Raw genomic sequence first — 13,950 nt, 5'->3', positions numbered from 1 at the left:
TCATTTTAAGAGAATCCATGTTTGTTCAAGCAGGAGCAGCAAAATATGATTTTTAACAACTTAACACACATGAACTAGATTTAGCTACCTGTATTTATCTATCTATTTAATTAGTATGATTGTTTTAATAAGCATGCACTTTTGTTTTGATAACTACTTGCACATATTCCTTGAACGCCAACATAATTTTACAGATAAATTGTCGGAAGATCAAAGAATGTTGGCATTCAAGGAATAAACCATTTAAAATAGTACAGCTTTTAGTTCATACACTCGTGTTTAGAAGGATATTTTTATTTATAAATTTATTCAATTAAAATAATTCAATATTTTATCGTTACAAAAGTAATCAGAAGTCATAATTCATTTAAAAGTGAGCTTATGCAAAATATAAAAATATACAACAGTTATCCAGTTATTGTGCGACCTTATTTGTCCCGTAAATTCATTTTAATTCTTTTTTTTTACATTTCTGCGTCAAAAACTATCACTGACTCCCGTTTATCATTCAGACGAAATGTTGTTCACACCTGAGATGGTGAACCGTGACGCCTAAATTTCACTGAATGAAGATCAAAAGATTAGAATTACATAATGCTAGTCTTTTAATTACCTTGAGTTTAACTACGCATTCAACATTCACTAAGTGTCACAAAACAATACTCATTTTATTTCCAAAACACAAGCAAGTGAAAATGTTTGATGGAAAGAAGCAAAAAGGTCAGAATACAAACATGTATTTTTAATACACTATCGATCATGTCAGTTTCATATGTTTGTTTAAAGTATTTGTAGAAAAAAATTCATAAAAATGTTCTATTGTACGATTTACTTTTATTACTAAAATTCGTATAAAAAAATCCACACATAAATCCTACAATCCAATTTTAAAAGTTGCATGGCTATCACTTATTTTTCGTTGGTTAATGGCTACACCAAAAGTCGTCGATGCGCTTTCAATCGCGTTATTAGATGGTTAACGAACAAGACTAAAATGAGATTAATTTCACTCTCGGCATGCAAAAAGACTTAAACTACGTCACATAAGTCAGGAAGTTTGAATTAATAATTCTCAATGTTCTTCTTTATTAGTTTTCATATAAAAATAAAACTTGGTGAATATGTTTTTTTATGGTATTATGAACATAATCAGATGAAAAGTGAAAAATCGCGAATTATCCCTTTAATGTAGATATGGTGTATGTCAGATGTCTTGTAAAGTGAATGTATTCCTATGGGCACTAACTGTTTTATTCCTGTATTGCTATAAATCTCAGTTTATGACCAAACTCATTAAAGATACTTCATTGTTACATTTGCTTTATACGTTCAACAATACCATACGTTATCTTGCTGATATGTTTTCGTTAAATAATTCAAAATTATCTATATATACTACCGGAATTTACCCAAAGGAACTTACTTTGAATAAATCTGACATAAAACAGCAGTACATGTCTCTTTTCTAGATTTAAATATTTAAATAAGATTAAGTCCATACTCAAATTTACGACAAAAGAGACGATTTTTTATTCGCTATTGTTAATTTTCCTTTTCTAGACAGCGATGTTTCTTTGGCTCAATTATATGGTGTTTATATATCACAACTCATTCATTATACCCGTGTCTGTAACCAACGTAATATAGGTTGCATTTCTGTAATAATGACAATGCATTTTCCCATAGGAACTCCCTTTACGGCTAAAACTGTACCACTTTTACTATGAAGTTTCGAAAAATATCATATCCTAGAATGGAAAGTTCATATGCACTACTATTTTGTTCAAAGGTCAAAATATAGGGCCGTGCGGCATAATTTCAACATTTATATGCCCAGAAATTCTAAGAGTTTAAACTAACAGTAAATTTCTTAACTACCCCTACCTCGACTGTATATAGGGTTACCATAGATTTCAATATAAACAATATTCACATGTATATTTTCTGGAAAATTTCCCAAGTTATGTCTCTATGAGATGCAAACTACAGATCAGAACTGGGAAACAGTATGTAAACACAATTAATTTTATATGAATATTCTAAATCTCCCCAAACGAGGCGTGGTTTGAGAAACAGCTGTATTTACAACGTGGACTTTTTTTCTATAAAGAAGGTAACTGCTAACTATCCTACTGCCTGTCGATACATTTATTTTTGGCATTGCATATTTCATGTTTTCTTTGACTGTCAATGACGTTATAATTCTAAATCACTGGGGTGTATTATAATTTATTTTTGTCTCTGATGCAATTGTTTATTATTAATTGCTTTTGGCTTTTAAATAGCTGTCAGTAACTGCAAGTACTCTCAAATCGTACTGTCTTGTTAATATGACCTGTTGATATTTTTTGTAATGCTTTTTTGTTATTTAATATTTACTTATTCAGGTTTTTATCTCGTCTATTTACCAGCTTTAATAAGTGTTTGGTATTACTATAAATTTTCACTTCTTCGTACTATGAACAATACAATTATTTATTTTGTAAAAAATATTTCCATTTTCCGTTTAAACTGTACAACAAAATCATTTTCATTTACCTGTGTATGTTTTTTGTATTTGGCGGCTTTTTGTTAAAGGTGATTGTTTTTTTTTGTTTTTTTAATTTGTTGAACATATCACAGCGGTATACTACTGTTGCCTTGATTCATGCACCCCTTATCTTATTGAAGTTGTTTTTGCATAATATTATAGATCAAATATATAAAGATCAGTGTATGTTCACTTGTGTTGATATGTCTGTTGATTGAGTTAAGCCATTTCAATTGATATTCTAAAGTGTTGTTTTTTTTATGTTGTGATGTTACACTATTGTTTCGGATGAGAGTGAAGGTTAGTACATAGTGGAACGTTTAAATCCGCTCATTTGTGAGCACCTGTCCTAAGTCAGGAATCTAGTGTTGATTAGTTGTCGTTTGTTGATGTGGTTTATAAGTGTTTTTCGTTCTTGTATTTCAAACAGATCAGACCGTTGCTTTTCCTGTATGAATGGTTTTACAATGTGCTTTGACCTATAATGGTTTAGTTTTACAAATTGTGACTCGGACGGAGAGTTGTCTCATTGGTACTCATACCACATCTTCTCATATCTATGTATAGTTTTTTATATGTCAGATTTCTTTTTAAAACATACGCTAGATAGTGATGTTGTTCAGATGATGTTTTATTTCTATTTGCAGTTTTGTCGGTTAATTCTCGAGTTTGAATGTCCGTTTTGTATCATTCTCTTCTGTTTTGATTGATTTAAATGAGAAAAAAATGGGTACGACAATATACCTTCAACTAAGTTCGATCAAATGAAATAAAAGCATCGTCACTTACCAATTGGATACCCTGCTGGTATAGTTGTCTCTGCTGATGTGGAACTTATTATAAGACCTACAAAAAAGTGTATTATCAAGTAATTGACTTTCAAATGGTAGGCATATAACAATTAATTAAATAAATAGTTACAGTTAACAAGATATGAAGTATAGTAAAAGTCATGTAACAGAAATGAATGATTTGTCTATTTTTTCAAACTTAATTCATGGAATATACCAAGTTTTTTCTGGGTTGTCAGATGGGAGGTATATTTCAAATGTAAGTGTTAATATTTTTTTTCTACGGGGTTGTATTATATTTTCAGGCTGTCAAAAATATTTCAATATTATAGTATGCATATCAATACGCCCATTTATAGAATAAGTAGAATCAAATTATTTTCTAAAAGCTGATTCGGATATTGTAATCAATACGATATGATCGTAGAAGCATCTATTATCTTAATAGGTAGAATATATTTAGAAGACAGAAGTTTCACGATGTTCAAATTTTATAACAGAACAAAACCTTTCAAAAAATCCAGACAAGTGTTTAGACAGGGTATGTGTCTCTTGTTATGTGTGCAACATTTGCCATTAGAATCAGAACTCCATGTATCATCAAAGTGAATAGAAGTTCCCACAAAAAAACTTAATATATCGGACGGGAGCAAACAATTTGATAAGAAATTTTTTGTGGTAATAATTTTTGATTAAATATATATTTTTTAGTTGAATTTTCATAGAATAGAAACTTACAGAAAAATGAAAATGGAAAAAATCATTAGGTGATCAGCAAATTAAGATAATAGTTATCAAAGGTACCACGCTGATAATTATTAAAATACGCGTTTCGTGTACATAAGACTCATTAGTGACGCTCAAATAAAAATATATAGTTTAAAAGCCAAACAAGTACAAAATTGAAGAGCCTAGTCGATTCACTATAGTATTACAAAATATATTATTCATGACCTTCAAACTTATTTTAATTAAATTAAACAGAAGTTTTCAGCAGAGACAACATCAGATATCTCTTTATTTTTAAAACTTTTTTGGCAGTTACATTTAAAAGTCTGTTTTTTTTTAATATCTATTCCGATATTGAACAAATAAGAAGTCATTTATGTTCCTTTAAATTAACTGTATCCATTAAACTAATCTGTTTTAGTTCTTGACAATAACACATATTCAGAAAAGAATTTAAACAAAAATAAACTTCGTTGATCAAATTTGAAGTTATGCCTAATGCAAATCCTCGTGGAAATTGAATATCAAAGAGGCTATGGTATAAAATTTAAATGTTTTTCATATTACTTTCAATGTAATTGCTGTAAAAGGCAATTGATTAAAAAAAAACATCATGTAAATTTAGAATTTTCCTCGGAGTTCAGTATTTTTGTGATTTTACTTTTTACATGATTTTGTAATATTTTGCGTTGAAGGACTTCGGTAACCGAAACAAATTGTTTTTTATTCGGAAGACGATATATTTATTTTCAACATAATTTGAATTTTGCTTAAGTGTAACCTACTTATACATATTAAGGAAAAACACTCAAAAGCAAAAATATATCAAATTTGGGGTTATGGTGCTATCTTCGGATGTCTATAATTCAGTGACCATTGATATTGTTGTAAACTTAAAAGGGCATAAGCTGTCAAATTCTCGATCAGCGCGTTTACAAAAATTCTATGATTTTACTTTAATAGTTTATCCGAATTACGAAAAGCCCAAGAGCAATTAAAAACCAATGGACTAATTGTAATGTCTCGATTTTTAATATGTATTTTAGGCTTAACGCCGAAGTTGATAATAAGTTTAGCACATAGTTATTCCATCTCCAGCTTAGTGAAAATTGAAGGTTGTATCAATACGGTTTCATTTAAGGTTGAATAATTCACTTGCAAGCCATTAAAACATCAGCGAGGTTTTTAAGCTTACTTTGATGAAGTTAATTTATAAATATGGTATATTTAATGAGTTTTTACATTCACTGAGTCGATGCCACTGATGTTGGCCGTTTCGTTCGCAAGGGTTTCCCAAGTATAGTAGTCAGTATATTTGTGTTTACATGCCATATCGTTGATAATTTTCTGTAAAATCGTTAAAAAAAATAAATATGCAAAAGAAAGTATGAAAAAGAAGAGCATTAAAGATCCAAAGTTCAAAAAGGTTTTGCCAAATAATGCTTATGCAATGTATTCCAGGAGTAGAAAATACTTAGTATTTCGATTTTTTTTATATACAGTTGATTTATGGTTACGACCAATTATGAATAATGTCATCACATCAGTGCTAGGTATTGGGCTTGTGACATGACATTACTATTCTATGTGGGATAGGTTGTTAACATTAACTATACATTAAAACAATATCTAATTTCCGTATTCTTCGTATCCGACGGTTTTACAAAAAATATCAAGAAAACTTATTTACTTTCATCGTATTCATAAATTCAATATCCAATTGCGATATGTTTTATAAACTGTTTATAAGGCAGTGTTTTAAAATACCTTCCTCCTTCTTACTAGAATACAAAATGGAACTTTGAAACGTCCAAAAGTTAATAGAAAAAGGAGTAGGTTCAGTAAGACCCCTTTTTGGCCCCAAAAGATAGCAGTTTTTCAAAATTGTGAGAATGTAATATTTTAGCTATTTACTGGAAAGTAGAATGCTTCTTCTACATAAATATGGGCTGTTTTTTGACAATACAATGCATATATATCGGGAACTAGCATCATTAAGTCATGCTAAATTACTGAAATCTTCACAATTTTAGCATTTTAGTTAAATTTTAGACGGTTTCCGTCTTAAATGAAAGTGGCCGCATTCGTGTTCATTCATAATATTGTAATGTAAGTTGTATTTGATTATAATGCATAACATATATAAAAGTTGAGGATGAACACGGATGCGGCCACTTTCATTTTTGACAAAAACCATCTGAAAAATGACGTTTTTTGGCATATTTGATAGATTTTTCATATTTTAGCTTGAATCGGAGTGTTTTTAATGACTAAATCAGTTAAAATCTTTCACATAAACTAATTGAATCAACTGAAATAGACACTTAAGTGTTTAAAAGGTGTCTAAAATCTTTAGTTGAAATTGAAATTTGAGGCCAAAACTGGCCCTTACCGGACTTACTCCTTTATTATCTCAGGATGTATGTCCAAAATAATACTTTCTTTTAACATTCTTATCATGTTATGAAGGACTTTGTTGTATACCATTTACTGTGTCGTCATCAAATTCACACACAATAAACCTTAGGTAAAAAAAGCTTTCGTTACCGGTTTTTGTTTTTGTTTTTGTCTTCTATGAAATATAAAGCTTTAATGTTTGGTCTACAACTTAATAATTGGGGTATAGCCTGTAAGCATTTTTTACCTTCGCATTGCAGCCACTCTTATTTTTTTGCAGTTTAATCCACTATTTTCTACATAAGGAAATATCCGGAAAACGTCAGGAATATGACAGTTGTTTTGGTGTGATTGGGCTTTTTATGTTGCCATTTGATAAGGGACTTTCGTATTTGAATTGTCCTTGGAGTTTGATATTTTTTGTTGTTTTACTTTTTGCGGACAGATATAAATTTACAAAACTCATTGTATTAGGATTTTTTCCCCAAAAAAACTATTCTTCGGTTTCTATGCAAGAAGGCAATGATTTCATATTTGATCTGCGGCTTAATGTTGAGATGTAGCTTGTAAGCAATTTTCCATCTGACGTGTAGCCACGCCATGTTTGCCGATTGTTTCCAATTTTACAACACTCATTTTCATCAAATTTTTTGGGTTTCAATAAAAAAAAAAATCTTCGGTATACATGTAACCTCAATTTTAGCGAGGCAAACAAAGACACGTGTATGGTTTTGTTAAAGTTTGTCATGGACGTTAATTCAATGCTATGTCATTTAAAGATTCGAAATCTCTGCTTGTAGAAGAACCATAAAAATATCTTTCAGTCATCCTCATGTGATCTATTTGAACGGTACGATATTAGCTCTACTAACATATTCTCTTTTTCTTGCTAAATTTTCATTTTAGATTTCTCATCTTCATCCTTCACTTCTGTCGACTCTAATATCTCTTAGTTTTCTGATGCTGCCAAATTAATGTTGTCTTTATTTTGTTATCGTCCAAAATATGAGTGAAATATTTGTCTGTATGATGACACAAATAAATCAATTAATCAAGTGACGAAAACATTTAAGTAGAGTCGGTACGATACGGAGTATTGACTGTGCTTTTAATCGGACAATAAAGATTTATTTCGGTTATAACGGTCAAGGTTAGGTCTAAACTGGAATCAGCTTGTATGTAAGGCTTCCCACAAGTGTAGTCTTCAGCCAAGATCTAGGTTAGATTTAGTCGTCTGTTTAACGCATATGAACAAAGGATATACGGGGACAAAGGTTTATCAAAATTAGATAAGACAATCAGCAATCAAATGTTTTAATTCTTCAGACACCTATGCAACATTAAGCTTCTAAACTGCACATTTTAAAGACGATTTAAATTTAAAAAGATGTTATCGTATTAATAACCGGAGTATCCAGGCGAAGGTAACAAATGAAACAATTATTGATCAAACTACTTTGTACAAAGTGTTGATTGTGACAGACCAAATAATTCTGATAAGTCTCCCAAAAATAGCATTCGACCTTTATGTTTTCCGAAACTCCTCACGATAATACAGTCACTATAATCAAAACATACAAAGGTTAAAACTGCCCCCAAGCTTACGTATTTCAATTTTTTAAATGTATCGAGAGAGAACAATTAACGATTAGACTTTAGACATGGGGAAGCATGGGCTTCAGAAACGATTAGAACAAAACTCGTCTGAAATTGTATAAAAATCATATGCAGTTACATGAAATCTTTGAATTAAAAAATAAGACATTAAGACAATAAGCTAAAGTAAAACATGTACTCATGTATCACTGAAAAAGTCAATTATGACATATACAAATAAAATTTCAATATAAAGAACCACACGCAAGTCAGCAACAATCAGTAAATTGTTTTCGAAATTCACCATTTATTTTAAAAAAAAAAAACTACAGGAGGATAAAGATGCAAAAAGATGGGAAATAATGCATGGTCTTCAGCTGACAGATATACATAGTATGAAGTACTACAACTTGCGTTGATTTTTTTTATTATCTTTAATGTGTAAAGTGCGATTCCAATGTAACATATGTCCAGAATTAACAATTGTCACACAAGTTTGATCTTGTATCTTTTTTTACTAAATGTTAAGAAATATGCTGTTCGGTGTGAGCCAAGGCTCCGTATTGAAGACTTTATTTTGACCTATATATAATGGTTAACTTTTATAAATTGTGACTTGGATGGAGAGTTGTCTCATAGGCACTCATACCACATCTTCCTGTATCTATATTATAGTGAATATATCTAATACAAAATATTTGAAGCTGTAATACTGTGAATTTAAGAACAGATTGATTGAAAGACTATTCAAAAGAACTGCTCTCTGTAAAGATTCTATTTCGCCAAAATTATCTCCACATTACGCTACCTTGTTTTTAAATTTGTAAAAATTGAAGCCGTTGTTATGATGACGTGCTATCAAATTAGGTTGAATTAACCCTAGACAACCAAAAAAATGAGCTGGTTTTTTTGTTGTTTTTTTTTATTTAGTTATGCATTTTAGGTCCACTTGTAAAGTCTTTCAATTGGTCACCAAGTACTTTAGTAAAACTTAAACGAGAAAAATCATGAAATTGGAATATAAATTACGGTCAAATGGAGAGTTTTTTGTAGACGAAAATTGTAATCCTGGTATCTATGATGAGTTTACTTGCCTTAAAGAATATTGAAAAGCCCGAGATAGTTTTAGTAACTTTGTCGTTGAAAAATCGTAAGATCTGTCTCATAATTTATATATAATTAATCGTAAGTATCACTCAATCTTAATCGTTCATACATTTGGCATTTTTATATAATTTAGTCTGATTTACTGTGGGGCAATCACAGGATATAGGACCAAAAAATATTTTGCTAATGAAATATAAACCTGCACGACCGATACTTCAACCATGTTTATTTTTTAACAATCAATGTAAACCTTAAATAAGAAATGTTTATATCATTCGTCACTGCTTCCGTGTAGCCCGTGTACCTTAATTTTGATTTATTTCGACCAACATTTTTTTTTTATAATTGAAAATCATGTTTTATCAAACTGAAATATATAATGAAATTCCTAAACCATACGTGAATATTATTCCCTTTTCTCGTATTTTAAGGATGTCCATGAATTATATAAAATAACAAATTTAAAACACTCGCTTGATACAAACTTCCCAAAAATATATCCTCAATATAAAAATATAACTCTCGCCTTTTGTTTAATTTGATTGCAATTTTAGGATGATGAAAGTAGAGCTGCACAGACTTTCGAGGTAAAAATCTATTTCTAACTCGTTTAGCAAACAATCAAATCCATCTAGAAACCTTTCTGGACGTTATGGGCAATGGAATTATTGCCAGAAAAACTTACGGCACTTAACAAATTGAAGTATTCGTTGAAGTCGTTCTCCGCAAAGACGTTTCAGAGTTTCTGTTGTTTCGTTGTTTTCCTCTTATAGTTGATGTGTTTACCTCAGTTTTAGTTTGTATGTAACCCGGATTTGTTTTCTCTCAATCGATGCATAACTTGCGAACAGCGGTATACTACTGTTGCCTTTATATGTTCGCAAGAAAACGTGCCGGTTAAAAAAAGGATGAAAACAAATAATGATAAGTAATATTATAATGTTTTTGTTTATATCTTAAGATAAGAAACGAAAAGAGCAGCCGGCTGTAGCAGTTTTATGTAAAATCAGTTTAAAGTTTCTATGGTAATGTATTTCTAAGATATCAACCTCTTAGTCTATTTGTATTTCTACTAGCTATATTTTGTACAAACGTATTCCAAAAATCCTGCTATTTAAGAATATGCAGTAAAAATTAAAACGTTTAGATTTAAGACTAACGAAATTAATAAAAGTGAATAAACCGTAAAGACCATACATACAGTTTTTACTTGAATTGCAAGAAAATATATTTTTTTACTATTCCAGATTCCCTTCAGTATAAGAGTTATCAATGGTACCAGGATTATAATTTAGTACGCCAGACGCGCGTTTCGTCTACATAAGACTCATCAGTGACGCTCATATCAAAATATTTATAAAGCCAAACAAGTAAAAAGTTGAAGAGCATTGAGGATCCAAAATTCCAAAAAGTTGTGCCAAATACGGCTAAGGTAATCTATGCCTAGGATAAGAAAATCCTTAGTGTTTCGAAAAAATCAAAGTTTTGTAAACAGGAAATTTAGAAAAATTACCACATTATTGATATTCATGTCAACACCGGAGTGTTGACTACTGGGCTGGTGATACCCTCGGGGACGAAACGTCCACCAGCAGTGGCATCGACCCAGTGGTGTAAAAGTTATCAAAGGTACCAGGATTATAATTTAGTACGTCAGACGCGCGTTTCGTCTACATAAGACTCATCAGTGACGCCCATATCAAAATATTTATAAAGCCAAACAAGTAAAAAGTTGAAGAGCATTGAGGATCCAAAATTCCAAAAAGTTGTGCCAAATACGGCTAAGGTAATCTATGTCTGGTATAAGAAAATCCTTAGTGTTTCGAAAAATTCAAAGTTTTGTAAACAGGAAATTTAGAAAAATGACCACATTATTGATATTATGATAGACTCTGAGGCGGTAGCATATACTTACCAATACAAATAAACATCGACACTACTGGTAGATCCAAAACAAACATGTTTCATTGGCATTGCAATATTAAATTAAATCAAGGGTGTACTTTATTCTGGATAGCTAAATTAAAATCTTGTTCAAGTTCATCAGTTTACGTTAAAGGTATTTTTTACCAAAATCTAATAATCATTAATTTATTGATAACATATATTAAAGTACGTAAATGTTTAAAGCTCAAGATACATTATGTTTTTGTTTTAACACTTCAAAGTTATCTTAGCTCGATCAGATTGGTAATATGAAAACGTCACGAATTACAGCACAGAAGGTCAATTGTTACAATGTTCCAATGCATAATAGTATATTTGTATTCCCTATTTTTGTATTGTACGTATATTTCATTAAGAGTGCGCAGAGTTTTGTGAGTTTTTTTACCGTTTCGGTAGGTAATTGATGTCTTGTATTAGTAAACACCATTTATGAAAAATTTGAGTCAATGGTATTTCTAACGGTTATTTTTCCAAATTGTGTCCTTGATAAAACCATTTCGTTATTTACATTGAGTCGTATATGTTTTGTACTGTGTGTTGTTTAAAATCAAGATTTTAAGAGATGTTTGATAAATAAAAAATGAAAAAAAGCGTCATAATGAACTACGTAATGATAGAAGCTCATTTGTCATTGAAAACATTGTTCTACAATAACGAGATTAATAACAAATTTGCTAGTTTTCTAGGAAGTAAACTCGATTCTCCGTCTTTGTGAACGTCTGTTTCATTCTTGAGCAGTTTCCTTTGGCCAGCAAACTAAGAAATGAAGCTCAACCATTATTGCTAGGTTCAGAAGTATCATCAAATGATCTTGCATTATGGGATCCCCGTGAGATTTGCAATAAATCATATTTTTTCTTTAAGTTTCTTACTATCTATTATAGTTCCAAAATAATAGTCAATAATGGAACAATCCCTCATTTAAAAGCGATTAATCCTAAAAAAAGTCGGAGTAAAAAGTCAACTAACGATTTCCACAACATTGACTTATTTGAAGATCAGTGTTATAGTAAATATTATACGATCAACGACTGCCTCAAATCTCCAATTAGGACCTCAAAGGAGTATTTGTGATTTTGTCACGTGATCAGTTTATCAGAGAAGTAAAGACAGTGAGTATTCACCTTTTCTAGAATTTTTGGGAGAACCTCTCTATGAGAAAAAGAAGCCCTTGGTAAATTAAAAGAGCTACAAACCGTTTCAGTATAGCTACTTAGCATGATACCCACGTTTGAGATCTTCAACATTTTAGACAGCAGTACATAGTGCAATGAAGGAACAAAGTTTAAGAAAACGCATTCGAGATAAATCAAATTATGAATTTGGTAAAATTGAAACTACAATTTGGAGATTAGAAAGTAAAGAGTTATCAATTATTTGCAAATCATTTCACATGCCGTTTTTGAACAAGGGTTAATACAAAACTATATACATTGGACCTAGGGATATATGGCATTTAAGAAATCAAAAATTCTTTAGATGTGGACGAGAGGGTCATTGGTCTAAGAATTGCCTCGTTACGCAAAATTACGTGGAGATTGCTAACGGGTATTTTAATGGAAAACTAATTGTTATGAGCGACAATTCCACCGAAATTTAAGCGGAGCTTAGAAATGACAAATCAGGAGATAAAACCCCATAGAGGCGTTTATAAAATGCCATCAAAATCCAATAAAAAAAAAGGTAAAGAAAAACTGCCAAACAGATTATTCAGGACAACTCTGTGAATTAGCGGAGCTGAATGCTATATTTGCCACATGTTGGGTTATTTAAAAAGAAAATATCCTAACTGAAGAGTAACAGAAAAAAGTATGTTTAGTCTTTACCTAAGAGTGGCCTATAAAGCACATATAAGCAAGGGACAGGGAAACAGAGAAATCTTCTTGTTTTACTACTTTAGATTTAAACCAGTTGCTCCGCAGGGCGTAGCTTTATACGACCGCAGAGGTTGAACCCTGAACGGTTGGGGCAAGTATGGACACAACATTCAAGCTGGATTCAGCTCTAAATTTGGATTGTGATTAAATAGTTGACACAGCATAGGTTTCTGACACAGAATGAATGTGTTCTAATGAACTTATTTTTTTTTTTTTTTCTCTTAGAGCAATTCACTATGCTGTTGAATATTAATCCTCTCAAAAAAAGTTTGAAGAAATTTTCTTTTTATTTATGAAATTTCAAATGGGAAAAATTGAACCCAATTTTTTTAATCACATACACCTTTCCCTTATTCCAAAACTAATCTCAATTAAAATTTCTAATGGAGTTTGCAACAATAACTACTCATGTAAATAAATCATAAAATATTAAGATGTAAAAAAAGTGCTTGTTATCACTGAATGGTAAAGATTATTTTAATTTATCAGTTGGTAGTAAAAAGTGAATATACATTGTATATTGTTTATAACAAAGATTTAAGTTGATTCTGGACAAAGAAAGATAACTCCAATTAAAAAAATACTTGCTATTGCCGATATTGTGCAATTAGATATTTCTTGCTTACTATTCTGGACAAAGAAAGATAACTCTAATTAAAAAAAAATGGCTATTTCACAATATTGTGCAATTAGATATTTCTTGCCATTGCACAATACTGTGCAATTGAAAAGACTTGCTATTGCACAATACTTGATATAATAATTTTAGATCCTGATTTGGACCAACTTGAAAACTGGGCCCATAATCAAAAATCTAAGTACATGTTTGGACTCGGCATACCAAAGAACCCCAAGATTTCAATTTTTGTTAAAATCAAACTAAGTTTAAATTTGGACCCTTTGGACTTTAATGTAGACCAATTTGAAAACATGACAAAAAATGAAGAATCTACATACACAGTTAGATTTGGCATAT

At 30.7% G+C, this 13,950-nt stretch overlaps 1 protein-coding gene across 1 annotated transcript in view; it reads right to left on the bottom strand.

Moving 5' to 3' along the window:
* The window catches only part of LOC134725394 (mucin-2-like), a 78,297-nt gene extending 67,188 nt beyond the window's left edge, over positions 1–11,109 (bottom strand). Inside the window, exons 1-2 of the mRNA XM_063589188.1 lie at positions 11,066–11,109; positions 3,320–3,376 (exon numbers count right to left, since the gene is read on the bottom strand). Of these exons, the coding sequence (XP_063445258.1) occupies positions 3,320–3,376; positions 11,066–11,081 (73 nt within the window). The 5' untranslated portion in view covers positions 11,082–11,109. The remainder of the gene's footprint in view (positions 1–3,319; positions 3,377–11,065) is intronic.
* Positions 11,110–13,950: the final 2,841 nt, after the last annotated feature.

Source organism: Mytilus trossulus, chromosome 7, assembly GCF_036588685.1.
Source record: "Mytilus trossulus isolate FHL-02 chromosome 7, PNRI_Mtr1.1.1.hap1, whole genome shotgun sequence".
Taxonomy (NCBI): Eukaryota; Metazoa; Mollusca; class Bivalvia; order Mytilida; family Mytilidae; genus Mytilus; species Mytilus trossulus.
The sequence above is the reverse complement of the archived record's forward strand: the minus strand, read 5'-3'. Positions and strand labels throughout refer to the sequence as shown.